The 16530-nt window shown below is 44.0% G+C and overlaps 3 protein-coding genes across 3 annotated transcripts; 2 read left to right on the top strand and 1 right to left on the bottom strand.

Moving 5' to 3' along the window:
• Nucleotides 1–500: 500 nt before the first annotated feature.
• Nucleotides 501–1687, top strand: DFL_008059 (uncharacterized protein; the record flags this gene model as incomplete). The annotated part of the gene is made up of 3 exons (XM_067637738.1): nt 501–885; nt 948–1527; nt 1621–1687. The coding sequence occupies 3 exons, from the start codon at nt 501–503 to the stop codon at nt 1685–1687; spliced, it is 1032 nt and encodes a 343-aa protein (XP_067485697.1).
• Nucleotides 1688–5471: 3784 nt separating this feature from the next.
• On the top strand, nt 5472–7317 carry DFL_008058 (uncharacterized protein; the record flags this gene model as incomplete). The annotated part of the gene is made up of 7 exons (XM_067637737.1): nt 5472–5676; nt 5748–5767; nt 5848–5884; nt 5943–6031; nt 6108–6487; nt 6559–6623; nt 6686–7317. 7 exons carry the CDS (start codon nt 5472–5474, stop codon nt 7315–7317), a joined length of 1428 nt encoding a protein of 475 aa, XP_067485696.1.
• A 3788-nt stretch (nt 7318–11105) lies between these two features.
• On the bottom strand, nt 11106–12338 carry DFL_008057 (uncharacterized protein; the record flags this gene model as incomplete). The annotated part of the gene is made up of 2 exons (XM_067637736.1): nt 11106–11146; nt 11231–12338. 2 exons carry the CDS (start codon nt 12336–12338, stop codon nt 11106–11108), a joined length of 1149 nt encoding a protein of 382 aa, XP_067485695.1.
• Nucleotides 12339–16530: the final 4192 nt, after the last annotated feature.

Below are 16530 nucleotides of genomic sequence, written 5' to 3'. Positions count from 1 at the left end.
TATGGTTGTTAGCCATAATTAACAACAATTCGAACGGGTCCTATTTCCCCTGCTACCAACGAAACCCATCTAGCTCGGCCTGCAGGTAGTTATCAGTTTGGAATGTGTTGTAATTTGGGGGTACTGTAGACGATATTGAGCAGTCTCGGCTATTGAGTATTAAATATGTAAGTACTAAGGAGGCGTTATAATGCATAATGCTATCGATATCAGAACATGCGGGGTATTCGTCTATCGAGTGTAACTACTACTTTCAAATTATACCTCCAGAATTTGACGGTTATAAATACCGGCTAGGCCAGCCACTCTTGGCTATTGGATTAGTTTAGGGATGTATCGATAAAGTACAGAGAAGATATCTACAAGGGGCCCATAATTTGAGAAGTAGCTCTACTTGGCCTTGTCCTCAGACATATATTATAAACAAATTTTCTCTATAGGTCTATACCTCTACCCAAATCTCATATTATATCATAAGAAATCTTACTTAAGATCTTAAGATGGCCAAGATTTCGACACCTCTGGCTCTGCTCACGGGCTCTATATACGCTTTCTCGAAGTTTGCTCCACCCCATCTGCGACGACCAGCCTTAGATCTCATTACACCTCATCTTTCGGATAAGACTCTATCCCGTCTTCTTTTACTCTGTGCATCCACTTTTGCCATCACCACTGTAGTAAAGGCAGTTCTCGGGGCTAGTGGTTGGTTTTCACGGAATGCTGAAAACAACTGGGTTGAAGATAAATATGACTGGGATAGAGAACTGGTATTGATTACTGGGGCGAGCAGTGGCTTTGGAGAAAAGATAGCAGCGAAGCTGGCTACAAGGGGGACGAAAGTCGTGACGATAGATAAAAATGGCCTGGGCTCCCAGCTCCAAACATGTAGGTGCATTCTTCAATACGAATACATAAGTATCGCTTAGGCTATTTATTAATTGAGACAGATAAAAACGTCCACCACTATCAAATTGATATTACAGATTGGGAGGCTCTGGCTGCTACCACCGAACAAATCAAGGCCGAACATGGCGACCCGACCGTCCTTGTCCTCAATGCTGGGATATGCCATAAAAACCCCATACTCAGTAAAGATTTCTCGAAGATCCGAGCAGTGATTGATATAAACCTCATAAGCCACTTCGCACTGCTCAAAGACTTTCTGCCCGCCATGGTTAAGAACAACCACGGTCATATCATGTCACTCGGGAGTCTTAGTAGCTACATACCAATACCCGGTGCAGCTGATTACTCTGCTACGAAATCTGGATTGTGTGCTTTACATGAAGCTCTTCGACTTGAGCTTCGACACATTTATAAAGCAGACAAAGTTCGAACTAGTCTTGTCCATCCGTTATGGACTCATACTCCTCTGATCAAAAATTTTGAACCAGATTTGAAGGACCTGGGGTTGCCGACGTTGCAGTTGGATGAAACGATTGATCCGATAGTGGGACAGTTATATAGCGGGTATGGGGGTACTTTGGTTATTCCGAATCATTTGGGCTTCGCGACAGGGATACGAGGGTAAGACTTCTTCCTGTTCTTGCTTCTTCCATTCATTTATTCTAAAACCTTGGAAGAATTCCTTCACCGAGACGAAACTAACGAGATTTGTAGATGGCCACATTGGCTGCAGGAGGCGCTTCGGAATGCGTTTAACCCTTATACTGGGAAGTATACGTAGATCAGTATAAACCCCGCATCTGTGCCGTCCCAGAGTTTCCATCGAGTTAATCTCTAAAGTTTCTTGGTCTCCTTAGTCGGAGGGTTGCCATTCTATCAAATTTGCAAATTACCAGGATATATTTCGTCTCCCAAATTCAATGTCGGACTTTCAGTTCAGACCCGTGTTCCATGTAACTAGGGATATTGGCCTATGAACCTCCAGAAATTCCCAATAGAACGAAAGTCATCGTAAAGGAAACCAGCGCACCCAATACACAATACCCGATGATGGCAAAGGTTCTAACATAAAGTTGTAACTTAGAACTTCATTGTGAATAGCCTCGTTCAGCAGAACCGACCCATTCCCATCTCATGTCCGGAATGCAATGTGAGAAGGGATAAAATAGTTGTGAGAGTAGCCAAGCAAAAGGGGTTATAAATAGGATACTTATATCGGTCTCCGGCATAAAGCATCAGTGCTCTACAGGTCTTTGCGAATGCATATGCATTGCTCGTGCGCATTGTAACAGTTTGAATGGCGAAATCGAGAAGAAGCTGGGCTATCCACGTTAGAACCGTGATTTAGCCAGCGGTTACCGTGGTGGACTTGCTTCGAAGGTAGCTGGCAACCTCGTCGCTGGTTAAGACTGAGCCACAGCAGAAATACAGATATACCCTGGCATTTTAGCCAATATACATCTATTGTCAGCCCAAAGTTCCAGAAGTTCAGCCCCGGGACTTGGGGTCAGCTTGAAGAGGAGGGGTGGTACGTACGGAATAACCCAGAGCAGCCCAATGCCATACCTACCCGTAGCCTTCTCATCTTCAAAGGGCATACATTTACCCCAACTTCCAAAATTGAAGGAGTAAGCGTTCCAAGCGAATGTGTATTCATCAGCATTTAGGTAGGAGTCGGTGAATACGCAGAAACCGCTCTGATGGCCAATCTAGCCTTCAGCCAAATGTTTTCCTGGGATGTTATCGACGGCCCTAGTCTTTCGAGGGCGGACTGAGGGGTTACGACTGCATAGTATACGATGACAGAGCCCAATAGAAAGTATTGTGCCTCGAATAGGTGAAAGCACACCAGCTCTGCAGGTGTAGGCTCATCAAGATCATGACTGATTTGAGCTGCCTTGAAATCGGAAGAATAGAATCAAAGGAAAACCGCACGAAGCGAGATGACGGTCCAGAGTAAACCGAAAGCGGCAAAGGGCATTGCAAAATCAAATTCGGAGTAACTTGATTTATCCTTTTGAAAGTTTTGGGATATCATCATTATGATCATTGATACCAGGGGGGGTTCTTGTGGAGAGAGAGGCTCTAGGAATCGTCTTCCCTGAATGTCTTAGCATTGGAAGCGGCTGGTTTTTCTAGAAGGATTACACAATATGTACTCCGTACACCGAAAAGCCGCACCGACCGGTGCAGGCCGGCTTTTGGTCCACTGCACTTCACACGTGCGTGTGGGGTTCACTCAAAAGTTGGTATTCCGGTAGCTTCTCAAGATCGATTGATTCTAGCCCAGGATTGAACTGTTGTTGTCAGCTGAAAAAGAAGCTTGCTGCATGCAAATTGATCAGGCTATCTAGTGCCGAGACTGCAAATTGATATAAAATCGAGGTTTGCGGGATATTTCTAAAAAGTGAATATATCCTTGCTCATGTGTGAGCTTTTTTTTTTTTTGCTTTAGGCGGTTCGCCGGCTGTATGCAAGTCTCGGAAATTGTTGCATTGTTTCAGCCTTCGATCTAATACGTAGCAGCTTGAGGAGTGCGCCAGGGTAACTCTAACAATCGGATTTAAGAAATTCTAGAATTCTTTGGCTATTTGGGTTGAAATCTCGGTGCAGCTCTACGAGTAACAGTGTGGGGTTTCTCCGAGCCTTCAGCATTAGACGTTGCAAGATACGAAGATCCAGTGCCAGCACAGACCAACCGCACAGATGCTGTTCATTTTTTAGAACGCAATTAAGGTGACCGTGCAACAAGTGGCCGCGCACGAACGAGCCAAAGCTTTGACCAACAGGAAACAGAGTCGTCGGATAATCGGAATTTTCGTCCGAAATAGCCGTCTAAAGGAACCGAAAGGCTTGGCGATTACTGTTTCCGCCATCTCGTGACTTTTGTTTCGTTCCAGGTTCCCCTTTTTTCAAGATCCCAATTTCTCGCCTTCGTGTAATTTGTTTCATGAGTAACGAAATATCACCACGGGCAGTTGAAAAGGTTTACTCAGCCTCGATTTTATATGGACGAGGCGTCGCAGCGTGTTTGTAGACGTTGATATTTGCTTTGCGGTGGAGTTTGGAGGTACTAAGTTGAAATAATCTGATGTCAGATTCTCACCAATTACGAGCCTTCGATAAGCTTTTCGCTTCCGCCATCCGTTTCAGATTCATGCCTCTGTCGACACGGCTCAGTAAACACCATATATACGAACAGTTGGATTCTCAAATACCCTACTCTACCCTATCATAGCTGGAAAGCCCCAATGCGAAATATATATATATATGTATATGTATAGAAAAATTAACGCCATATTTGCACACTCGGCTCACAAAAGTCTCACTGCAGCTGATAAGTCCGCTCGAGCGCTCGGAGTTCGGAATATCTCAAATTGGTAGAGAAAAAGTCCCTCGATATCGATATATCTGGGTGCCTTCTAGAATGAAAAGTGACATTCTTCCGAAGATCTTGCCCCAATTACTGTGGGTTATAAGCAAAAATCGACATGGTTTATGCTGCACGTTCGTCTATCAGAGCTAGGGTTTCTTATCGCACAGACCAGTGAAGTGTCTGTGTCCAAACATATCCTAATAGCTGGCACAGACCCCTCCTTCAGCAAAACGACACCCAACCCATAAGCCACACGACTAAAACCTGCATGGTCAATTTCCTGTTCCTGAAGTTAACACCAGGAATTTGTAGAGTGTGACCACACCTCTTTCTAAACTCTGGTTGAATACTTTGACGAGTCGAAAGATGACGAACTAGGTTCCTCAAACTGGCAAAAGACTCGGAATATTCCAGGGCTTCCATGCAATAGCAGAAAAAGTGGATCCTGATCTTAGAAGGTCCTGTTAAACTCGTGACCTTGAACAGGCTATAATGCGCCTGTTCTATAGGGTCTTCCCCCCCTTCTGCAGAATCTCTAACATGGCAAACAGGGTATCTATCCATACATCAATCACGGAACAATGGCGCTCTGCTATGGGGATGGCTTGCCAAAGTGACAACCCAAGAAACGAAAGATGCGTTGTTTAATTTCAAAGCCTTGCCCTTAGCAGATGTCCCGCGCTCCATTATGGACCGGTAGTGTAACAGAGTCAGAAGGGACTGGGTAAATTCGACTCCAGACCTGAATTGATAATAATCATATAGGGTAAGGTCTTTAATCCTACTAGTAGGTTATTTGCCTTTTCCTAAAGGGCGTTCCGTGGAGTTGTGTTATTAGCTCTAAGGGACCCACGTCGAAGAATTCGAGATCCACTTGTTCGTTTATCCTCGTTTTTAATATAATCTGCTAGCTTCTCCAGCATAATTGTTTGCTAAGCTTTCTTCTTTTTTGAGGGGTTTGATCTGGTCTAAAAGGTGTTACTGCTGCTTTCTTTCGCTTCAATATCTGGAATACGTTGTGGAGGAAGCGATTTTTATTTTATAGTACGATCGGCTTCGAGTACAAGGAACGGCCTCGGAATTCGACAATGGAGAGAATGTGGTAAATGACCGGTGGAATCTGAACGACCCAAAACTATCATTCAATATCGATATCGAAAATTTTTCGCCCGAGGAGAGGGAAAACAATATGGACGATGTTATCAATGGAACGGCCGCCGAAAGTTTTGGATACAAGCTTCCCGATCTTTCAGAGATCGACTTCGACGATAAGAGCAACCATGTTAACCTTATAATTATTGTCAACTCGGTACTCATGGGCTTGATTGTGTTATTCATGGCCGCGAGGATATACGCAAGAGTTGGCCTGGCGAGTAGGTTCCAAATGGACGATGGTAGGTTCTGTTTTGTTCAAATTTTACTCACACTTGAAAGACTCGATTCGCTAATGGATTGTCATATCTAGCCTTGATGGTTGTTGCAACAGTATGTTTAGTTCTAACGCCCTACTACCTTTTGACTTGAGGTTTTTTATCCGTGCGATCAAACTAATTCCTTATATTTAGTTGGTATCTCTTGCTTGTTCTAGCATTATCATATACTGTATGCACCTCCCATCTTATAGTTCAATGAATTTATACTTATTTTCGCACCCAATTAGCCATCCGACTCGGACTTGGACACCATATCTGGAATCAAAACCTTGCCGATATAGAAGGTCTGAAAGAAAACATTGCTCTATTTGCAAAAGTAAGTGCAAGTTGGTATTCATAGTACATATTACATGCTTTACTTGCGTACGTTCTACAGATCTGACAGATTATAGATCTTAAATAACGGGGCCGGTCTGCTCTATTCCTTCTCTTTGAACCTTGTTAAGTGTTCCGTCGTAACACTTTACATCAGAGTTTTTCCAGTGAAATGGTTCAGATATTTTCTTTACGGTGTCGGGTTCACTCTCGTGGCATCTTTTCTCGTGACACTGTTCGTCGTTGTCTTTCACTGCAAACCGATAGAGGCTAGTTGGGATTGGACAATTAAGGATGCTAAGTGCATCAACTTGATGGTGTTCCTTCAGACGATGGCTGGCATTAATGTTACCACGGATGTTATTTTGGCGACGGCACCGATACCGATGATATGGAACCTGAAGATGTCGAGGCGAGAAAAGTTAGCGATCGCAAGTTTAGTCACTCTTGCTACTTTGTAAGTTCTTGCTATATATGCCACCTAGCTGTGGGATTGCGTTATACATATCTTGCTAACCAAGAATCAAGTGCTTGTATCGCCTCTATTGTGCGCTTCATTAACTTGGATGGGTTGAAGCACTTCGATATCACTTGTAAGTCAAATTTAGAGTGTGTTATCGGTTCTTCGGTGACTAATGCGAACCCGTCGCAATAGACTCTTCTACTCTACCTATCATCTGGTCTGTTATAGAAGTGGATGTCGCCATACTATGCGCCTCTGCGTCTTCTATAAAACCAATTTTAGCCCGACATTTCTCCTTCTGGGGAATTTTCAACCGGTCGCTAGTCACTGTCAACGAACTTGCTCATAGTCAGCCGGAAGTTACGGATAGTGCAACCAAAAATAGTACATTTACCACCGCGAACAGAGTATTCTCGAACTCAAGCTCTGAGTCGTATATTGCCAACACTGGCTACCTTTACAGCACAGACAGACCTTCCACCCCAGAATCGCCACGTACAGTAAAGCGAGAGTGGAACTACGACTCAATAAATTCTTCTAATAGAGACAGGCTTTCCGTTGAACCAGTTGATTGGGATGATTACTGGAGAAGGAATGTACGGAACGATATTAGTGCCCCCATCGACAAGGATATCCGAAAGAAAGTTGAGGCCGAAGGGGCCCACAGATCAAAAGACAAGGGAGGGAACGGGAAGCGCTTAAGTTTTAGCAACTTCATCCCGCTAGATACATTCCGGCGACCAAGCGCCACAAGTTCACATAGGTCGAGAGATGAAGAAAAGGATCTGGAAAGAGAGAAAAGCAATGAATCTTTGTCTCACTAATCTTAGTTCCAACCGCTTTGCAGTTTCGCCGCCCTTCTTTATTCCCATGTCGTCTCCGAGCCATCTACCCGGTCTTAGTTGGGCTTAACGAGCCCGGTAATGCTTTATTCAGTTATTTTCCTTTCCCTTTCTTTTTTTTGTTCTAATGATTCCCAGCATTTAACTGCACTTTTCCGGCGGCATAGCGTTCTAGATACCATTTTGCATCTTAGATAGGCTTTTTTACATTTTACGTTCGATTGTTTTGTTTCTTTCTATTTCGGTACGGGGAAATGGCGTTCTTGAGCTGCTGTCCACCACAGCACCAAAAATCGAAAAAGATTTCCCTTTTAGCTCTCTTGTATATATCACTATAGTCTTGGACGGCAGTCGAGTGTGGTAAAGTCCAGAAAGTTGTACATAACCCAGATAAATTAACAGTAATGGCTAGGGTTTACGCGCTACTGAAACATCGAAATATACACAATATTCTATGAGTATAGATAGACAAAGCAAAATACCTCACTTTCGCCCAATAGTTCTCAGACTTTACCGACCCTTGGCTTTTATTCTGAGGACTTAAGGGCGGATGTTTCGGGGATACCCGGGACTGAGAGGTGACTAATGCCTCTTGGAGATCGAGATGCATCAATGGAGAAGAGGATCCGAGTATTGAATGATTGAGGGCCCTTCTGAATATATGGAGACGATGCTGTGGCTTCACCTCGTGAATTCCCGATTTCCGGTGCGACACGGAGAAGCGTAAGTCCTCATTGTAAATTTAAAGCTGGATATCCATCACTACGATGCAGAAATTATAATTATACGATACTAATGCAATTAGGGAACAGATTTAAAGATCTAGTAGGCGAAATTTGCTACCATGAGGTGGTTTATAAGGTGGTTTATAAGGTGGCTTATAGGGTGGATTCTAGCTGGCAAATATCTTATACTCGGAGGCATGGACACTCGGCTGCTTTGCATTGCATTATCGTTGTGGGTTCGAGGCTCCCTTGGATCTTGTGTTGCGATCTCTCATACCCAGTCGCCTGGATGACCGGTTCCGAGGCCAGGAGCAGATATTATTCCTCGGTTGTGGGGAGACGCACAAACGTTTAAATTCATTGAGACAACTAAGTAGACATCACTATCTAAAAATGGTAATACAACCAATGTTAACAAGGAAGTGCAATAATACAAATATTTCTTTGTGCAATTAGATACACCGCCAGAACAAACCTAATCAGTTTGATTAACTGCTTACCTGCCTGGGTACTTAAGTAATCAAGCTACAAACATTGTGCGTAGTAAGGGCTCAAAGTTGAACATGCTGCAGAGGGGCTGCAAGCTGTAAATCCAGTCCAACCTATACCACCACATTGTCCCCACATACTCTGAGATCCGCCAGAATTTCTAGGTGTCGTGGTAGTTATCACCGGCGTAGTTCTTGGGGTTGTCATTGGAGCGGAAGTCGTGATTACCGTCGTAGTTCTAGTGGCCGTGATGGTTGAAATAGCTGGTGTTGGAAGCACGCCAAAGAAGCTAAGAACCATCGACTCATGATAAGGAACAGCACCATGGCCTAGACCTGCGGTGAGATAGCCCACCAATTGCTTCCCATCACCGTAAAGGTATTGAGTATGCCCGCTTTCTGGGTTATTGGAGTTGGTACTCGTCAAGGAAACTCCGAGAACATTACTCCATTGCTTCAGTTCCTCTTGCAGAAGTTGAGGAAGAACAAGGTTGTCAGAAGCACCGTGCCAGATTTGCATGCGAGTTCGACGGCCATTATACCCAGAATATGCGTTCCGTGCATAATTTCCCCGATCTTGAGCTGATTTAGTGACTCCCGCATTCGGGCAGGAGGTATTCGAGTTCAACGGGTTTGAACCACTAGCACCGCCCAGCGGGCACACTAGCAAACAGCGCTTCAGCTTCAAAAACATCTGGGTATGTAGCAGCAAGATTATTTGTCATCATGGCGCCCGATGAGAACCCGACTACATAAATTCGGTTTGTATCACCGTTGTATTTATTCAGAGTGTATTAGACTTGTTGGACAATTCCTTGGGTGCCACCACCGCCATTGTGAGTCAGACTCTGCGGGCTATGGTTGTCCCAACATGCCATTCCTTGGTTACTGTTGCTGCTTGGGTATATATAACGATGAATCCGTATTAGTCGGCGTATGTCTGGAAACGAGAGCTGGAGTGCATTTGTTGGCCATTGCCTCCACAGCCGTGTAACTAGAGCGACAATTAGCAAAGCTGTTGACATAAATCACGACTACAATATTTGATTGATCTATCTTACGGCGACGACGACAGGTAGCTTGTTGGCCAATTGACCTGGGACGCAAATACTCACTTGAATATTAGATGGATTCGACCCCCAGCCTGTGACACTTTGCAGCGAAGCCCCGCGGACTAGACTCGCTGTCAGGAAGATTGTTCGATTAACACCAAACATGATGGCTCTAGCTAACTTGAAATGGATATCAGATACAACAGGATAGATCGATGGAAGGAAGTTTGAGCTGCTGTTTCCAGTTGGTTTTCAATTTCATACATCCAGAAACTAAAAGGACCTTCCTTCCCGAGCTTTATATATACGCCAAGTCTACCCCTTGTCTTCGAAGTTTCCCAGCCCGCCCTTGACAAAATTTTCTTCATCCCCTATATGATTAACATTTTATAACGCTGTCAGGACATGAATTCTTTAGTCCGGCCCCATATCTCCATATCATGATAGACAATCTCACGATACAGGAGTAAGTTCACACTAAAACGTGAAAATGTAATTGGTCGCGTCGCGTTTCGAATCCGTAAAACGTTCGAAAAGTTAAGAGATCGATGGATTTTAGGAAGCAAGAAGCCCATTAATCCGAACATACGGTGTATAATAATAATGTTAGTTATTGTCATCGGGGATTTCTGTTCTGACTAAGCGGCAAGGCAGACTCCAAGCTCTTAGGGGATCGACTTCTGTACATGTTATAAAACAGGAATCCATGTTTTTCAAATCGGAAGAAAGAGGTGTAGAGACGTATCATTTTTAAACTCTTGGCAGTGAAGAATGTGAAAAACTCTGACTACTTTAGGCATAGAGGGCCGTCCGATACGTTTTAAAATACCAGTCATTTAGGCTAATGCCCGGGCACCCCGTTACTGGGAGTATTTTCCCCAGTTTCCTAGCTTCTCGCTTCGTCGAATCCTAATCGACTAACCGGATTTTGAACTGGCGAGGAAGATAAAAGCGGGGTGATAGATATCACATTGCTATAGGATGCCTCGGTAAAGCTGGGATACCAGATATGCAGGGCGGCCAGCTACATAAACGTGGTTATATGTACGCACTTAGCAGCGTAATGGTATCACGAGTTCCCGAATTCCAATAGGAGGCTTACTACACACTATATTGGTAACCTTGCCATCGATACTAGCCCTACCATGTCTAAATTATAAATTGTCTTCTATAGTTAATAATCTCGCCAAAGGATTATCCCTTCTTCCCGGATCCATCGTCTCGTAATCCGATGCATCTATGAGTTCGCCATCTAGTTTTTAGGTTTGATCAAGCGTCCTTAGAATGAGAAATACCAGGTCATTAAGTTATGAAATCGTAATTTTAGTTCATATGGTAAATGGATAGGACATAATATCCTTGCCTTAGAATATAAGAGACTAAAAAATATATATGATATTCCAAAGACACGTCAACATACAGGTTTCACATATTTACATAACTTTACAACTTACACCACTTTATGTACATCGATATCCGTTGCCCAACATAGTTCCTCTGCAGACTTAGTTCAGGCACTGCGAGTACCATTGATTGCTAAACTTGCCTACAATGGATGTTAGCGAATTTGTTCGAAATATTTTAATTTTTACCCAACTTCTAAAGGGTATTCAAAAGGATTGATACTCACAAGTTCCTACAGAGCAGCACTTTGGTCCTGTAAACCCATCTCCACCACATTGACCGTAAAGAGGTGAGCAACTTCCAGATCCTATGGTCGTCTGAGCTGCTGTGGTTGTTCTCGTAGTCGTGGTGGTTGTGCCGCCGGTGTTGGTTCCCGGGTTCAGCAACGTCAACAAGCCTGGGCGATAGGGCAACTTGTTGTAATCTCCGCCTCCATTGTCGTTCGGGTTTCGTCCTTGGTAGAGAAGCTGGAGGTTGCATGGGTCAACTGTGAAGGTCTGGTCGGCAGTGGTACGAACCAAATCTCCGTGGCTAATGTCGTTGGTCCAAGTCGCACCGCTGTTAGCCTTGCCGGCGAACGGATTGCTCTCAGTAGCTGCCTGTGCTGTCCAAGTACCAGACAAACTAGTAGCTGTGAAAGAACGGAAATATCTTCCGTTGGCACCCATTGCTTCAACAATCATGAGATATTTGTTCAATCCCTTAAGCGTATAAACTTGCACTGCCTCGAACAAATTGGCTGTAGTATCGCTCATAATGATAGTTGATGCGCTGCCGAAATTGCCTGGGAAGTTTCCGATTGGCATGCTAGCACGGTAGATCTTGCCATTGTCTCCCGCAAAGAACAGATACATGTTCTGACTGTCACCAATGAGAGTTTGATCGATGGGGCCAGTGCTGGAGTCCGAAATAGTTCCACTGAATAGTGGTTGCGCAGACGACCACCCATTAGGATTGGTGGGATCGCCTGATGTCTTGTAGGAGAACGCGGTGGCTCCCCATTGATAGGCGAGGACCCAAATGCTCTTGGGCGCGAAGTAGAACAACGTGGGCGCAACGGCGGCCGCGGACATCGCGTTCTGGCTGACAGATCCCATATCGCTCCAACTTGAGAAGGTGCCAAAGTTCATGGATCCGTACGATGTTCCGTAATAGGTTCCGTAAACGAGATGCTTGCCGTTATAAGGGACGTAGGTGAAGTCCTTGAGAGATGCCCATCCATTCTTGGGTTGAGCTAGAGCTCCAGTGGATGACCACTTGTATGACGTTGGCAGTTGGCACTGCGCCGCAACAGCCGCGGCCGATGCAAGTAACACAATACCAGTCGAAAGCATGTTGTCGGATGGAAAGCGCCTAAGTTGCGAAATATAGAAACTTCTATTTTGTAGAGATTAAGTTCGAGAAAGGGGCAGTATATATATTCACGATGGTATATATATCGATTCTTAGGATTTTCAATTTGAACAGAAAACATGTCACGGTGATTCTCACTGCTTATTTATACCCTCTCCATCCATGAGACAAGGAGCGCCTAGATAAGGAGTACATATGCTCAATCGAACCACGGAACATCAAAAAACTGTTCCGCTGAAGCTTAGTACTCCGTGTATCTAAGTTATCGTATTTAGGGGCTTTCGGCGAGGTTCTAGCCACCAATATCCTCAACTACGCATTTGAGAACTTTTTTTTCGGAACAGAGAAATCCAATATTCTGCCAAGGGCAAACCTTCAATATTACAATGGCCTTAGTAATACCCCGCTAGCATGTTCATCGGTTCACTTTCCCGCGGGGAATAGGTATTGGTATTACATGGTTCAGGGCTAAGTCTACTATGTAAACCATGGATCAAAGGCTAAATTACCACAAAACGCGGTGGAGCCAAGGACCGGGTGGCTAAATGTTCGGACAAAATTTGCAGAAATTCACCGTGTCTCCGATGAAAAGGGCAGTCTGCCTTGCGTCTAAATTAGGGCTACTCTTAGAATCGAAGGTGGTCTCCGAATAAATATGAAACCCATGAAGCTCCCGCGAGTTGCATCACGGTGGGTCCTAACAGGCGATGAGATTAGGCTTCTCCCAGATATCGTTAAAGTCTCGGCAATGCGTTGTTCTGTGGTTAGGATCATGGAGCACCGTGGGACGGGTCTCAATATGGTTGTCTGCTTAGCTTAGCCTGGGAAAGTTAAGATAGAGATGTTAACATGGATGCAAGTATTTCTCGAAATTCCATTCTTTGCTAGTTCTCCTAGGATTCTCTAAATGGAATTTGGAAAGTCATATCATGATATTGTGAGGAAGTGAACATGTAGGCTCTGGGAGCCAAGCAGCAATCTGGCTGCCCCATCAGCTATACGCAGGAAGTATGCAGAGAATAGGACGTGTAGGCAGAAAAAGACCTGAGAGACTGAGAATAATAATATATATATATAAATGACAAGACAAAGATGCGATCTTAGAATAACAAAGGAAATTAGTTGGACAAAGGGAAAGCTGTTCGACAAAGGAAAGTTTAGCGGAAAGAACGTCAGTAACATGATTTATAGAACAAGAATGCCAAGATGCGTTAAGAACAAAAATGCAACAGAACACTGCAACCACCTATTTCCACCGCAATATCATGGATTTGCATGTCCCTCTCAGCGGACCATTGTCTATGCTTTCCGAATCGCCAGAGAAGCATAACCAATGCAAGAACAGCTGCGACTAACAGAGTGAACCAAACACCAGTAGGGACTTTAGTAAGTGCTGCGGACAAGAAAAGTCCGTCAAGGCAAGCAAAGATGAAGAAAACGGGTGTCACAATAAGGATGATGCGCCAGACAACGATAGCAACCATACTAACTAAGCAGGTCGTGATGGGTGTTACAAGGAAAACGCAAACACCGTACGCCTGCCTAGGCTTGTCGTTTACGGGGTTAACTAATTGCCAGCCCAAACCTACATAAGTTACTTACGTTGTTACAAACTGCAGTGACTATGACACAATCAATCATCAATAACCAGTTCGCGAAATGAATATAAACTTGCCCATGGATCTTTATGCTAGTGTGGATAACTTTGAGCTTGGGGAAGTAGTTTAGTGCCATAATTTGAGTTAATAACTGGAATGTAGCCGTTATTGTGGCCTGGGACGCAACAATAGCAGCAAGTACTGAAAGGATCAGACTTGACCATAAGGTACCTGGTTGTACTATGTTGAAGAACGGATTCGAGTATGCTCCTTCATTACGAGAGATGTATGCGGCCTGACCGGCATAAGCTATGATTAGACAAGGGTATGCGGAGCAGACCCAACTAATCTAAATAGTACGCTTAAAGAAGCTGCCCAAATCGGCGAAGAGACATTCACATCTAAAGAATACTATGTTAGCCAAGTCGACTGCATTAAGGTCTTCGAAGCTCTCAAACTCTATCCCGTAAAGCATAGCAAAATATTTGCTAGCGCCTTTCACCCCTCCATTCCATATTTTGTAAACCAGCTGCCAGCAAAGAAAGGAGAGGAGGCCTTACTGTATAGTCAAACTTCACTAGGTTCTATAAAATTAGATCTAGCGTTAGTCTGGAAAACCAGCCATTGAAATTCTTGTGTTGTTGCGTGGTAATATCTTTAATTTCGCTGCCTTTAAAAGTAGGTCTTGGCTGCTGGCCGCGAAACTAGCCCAAGGCCAAATTCTTTGTGTTGTGATTTGTGTGGCAATTTGTGTTGCGCAGGTTTCGTGCTAAGGCTGTTCACAGCTCCCAGCCAGTTCCATGCAGGTTCTCGGTTTAATAGACAACAGGTTAGTGGCAGGTTTCTCGCTAGTTCTTGGCTGGTCCTTTGATAGTTCTTCGCTAGTTTTTTGTTAGTTTCTCACCAGTTCCTTTCTGGTACTTTCATATAATCCAAGGCAGCTTACGAATACATATATCTGGCCCCATGGGATCTCATTTGATGTCTAATTGCCAAAGTATTTTCGTCAGATGAATAAAGTAGTAAATATATGCATACTTGCTTTAGTCTCTGTACCACTTTCGTTGTTACGGTAAATGTGGTAACACGTTGACTAAGTTCAGAAAGCATCTTGCTTAAGTATGTACATACCGGCTCTCATCCCATACGATATGGGCAACTGTTCATGTTCTGTATGGAAAATTTTGGTCTATGCTGTTTATACTAAGAAAACCGTAGGACTATGTAGCTACGTATCATGAAAGGAAGTAAAACAGAGGACAGATAGGCATGCGCGTGCCTAATTCTGCTTTAAGGTTTGAAGTGTAACCTCTAGCGCTACAGCTATTATACTAATCCATCTTATAAAACAAATTTCCAAAATCTGGACAGTATTGGCCACCTACCAGAGTTAGGCCGTATGCCACTTTGTGTGCATCATCTGGAACACCAACAAGAAACTTTATACTATACCAATATACCCGTGTAGGGGTAAGTGTACTAGTAGAAAAACGATGACATCTCTGCTGAAAGTTTCTGATAATTGTAACGTAGGATTGCGTACGAGAAGAATAGATACGGCGATAAATCTAATCTCAGAGACCTCAAGAGTTTCGAAGTCGCTAGAAGCGAAGTATATGTACATTCTCATTTAGGAATGTGCGGCATATCTTTCGCAAGAATTGGGTCCTTCGAGGCAATTGATATATGTCCCTACCATAGAGAAGATGTGGGTTTCGCTGAACTACCGTATTACAATGTTAACCAACAACTTACTCCAATTCTACAGGGAGAAGGAGCACCAGTACCTCCTATTATGGTACCATCTTTTAGTCTCTGGTCTACGTATAGTGCAAGAATTTCTAACACCCACTTCGTTTTTACAGAGCACCTATCGTGACACGTAACAAAATATTACTCCTTACCCTGTCTCATTTTCGGGTCGCATGTGCCCCCCCACCCCCAATGTTCCGCTATCCGGCCGTGTGGTATGCATGTATGTTCTGACGTCAATGTAGAGCGAACACCCTGGAGTCGAGGCTACGACCACCCTAGGAACCGATGTCTATAGTGCTACAAGTATGTATATATTAAGTCTCAGTTCTCAAACAATCAAGGAGCACCCGTTGAATCCAATAGATCAGACTAGTTTCCAAGTTTAGGTTTGCTATACTGATGCACCTGCTCAGCTGAGGCCAAAATTCATTTAGTTCGCCTTTTTCAGTATCCCAAAGTGTACAAAGCTTTCGGTGAAACAAGGGCCGGTTCGTTGTGATATTCTCTAGACTCGTTAACCGGTATTCGAACTAAACCCTAGGCCCTGCATTCGCAGTAAATCCAACCTCGTTCTAAAAAAAATCCCATCATTCAGTTCATTAGATTTTGGCGGGCTGGACTCCATAGAAATGGACCAATAGAAACTGTTCAGTCTGCATCTAGCTATGCGTTATCAAATGATCAATCTGAGGGCAAGGATATAGCTATGCTAAGACCCCCTATCCTATGAGTCCCTTCGATTAGTGAAAGAGGCTCAGTCACGAAGCATGAGGCTAGCCGAAGTCGGGAATCAAATAGAGATATCGCAGTCTTGAGTCAG

Source organism: Arthrobotrys flagrans, assembly GCF_004000055.1.
Source record: "Arthrobotrys flagrans strain CBS H-5679 chromosome Unknown unitig_1, whole genome shotgun sequence".
Classification (NCBI taxonomy): Eukaryota; Fungi; Ascomycota; class Orbiliomycetes; order Orbiliales; family Orbiliaceae; genus Arthrobotrys; species Arthrobotrys flagrans.
The sequence above is the reverse complement of the archived record's forward strand: the minus strand, read 5'-3'. Positions and strand labels throughout refer to the sequence as shown.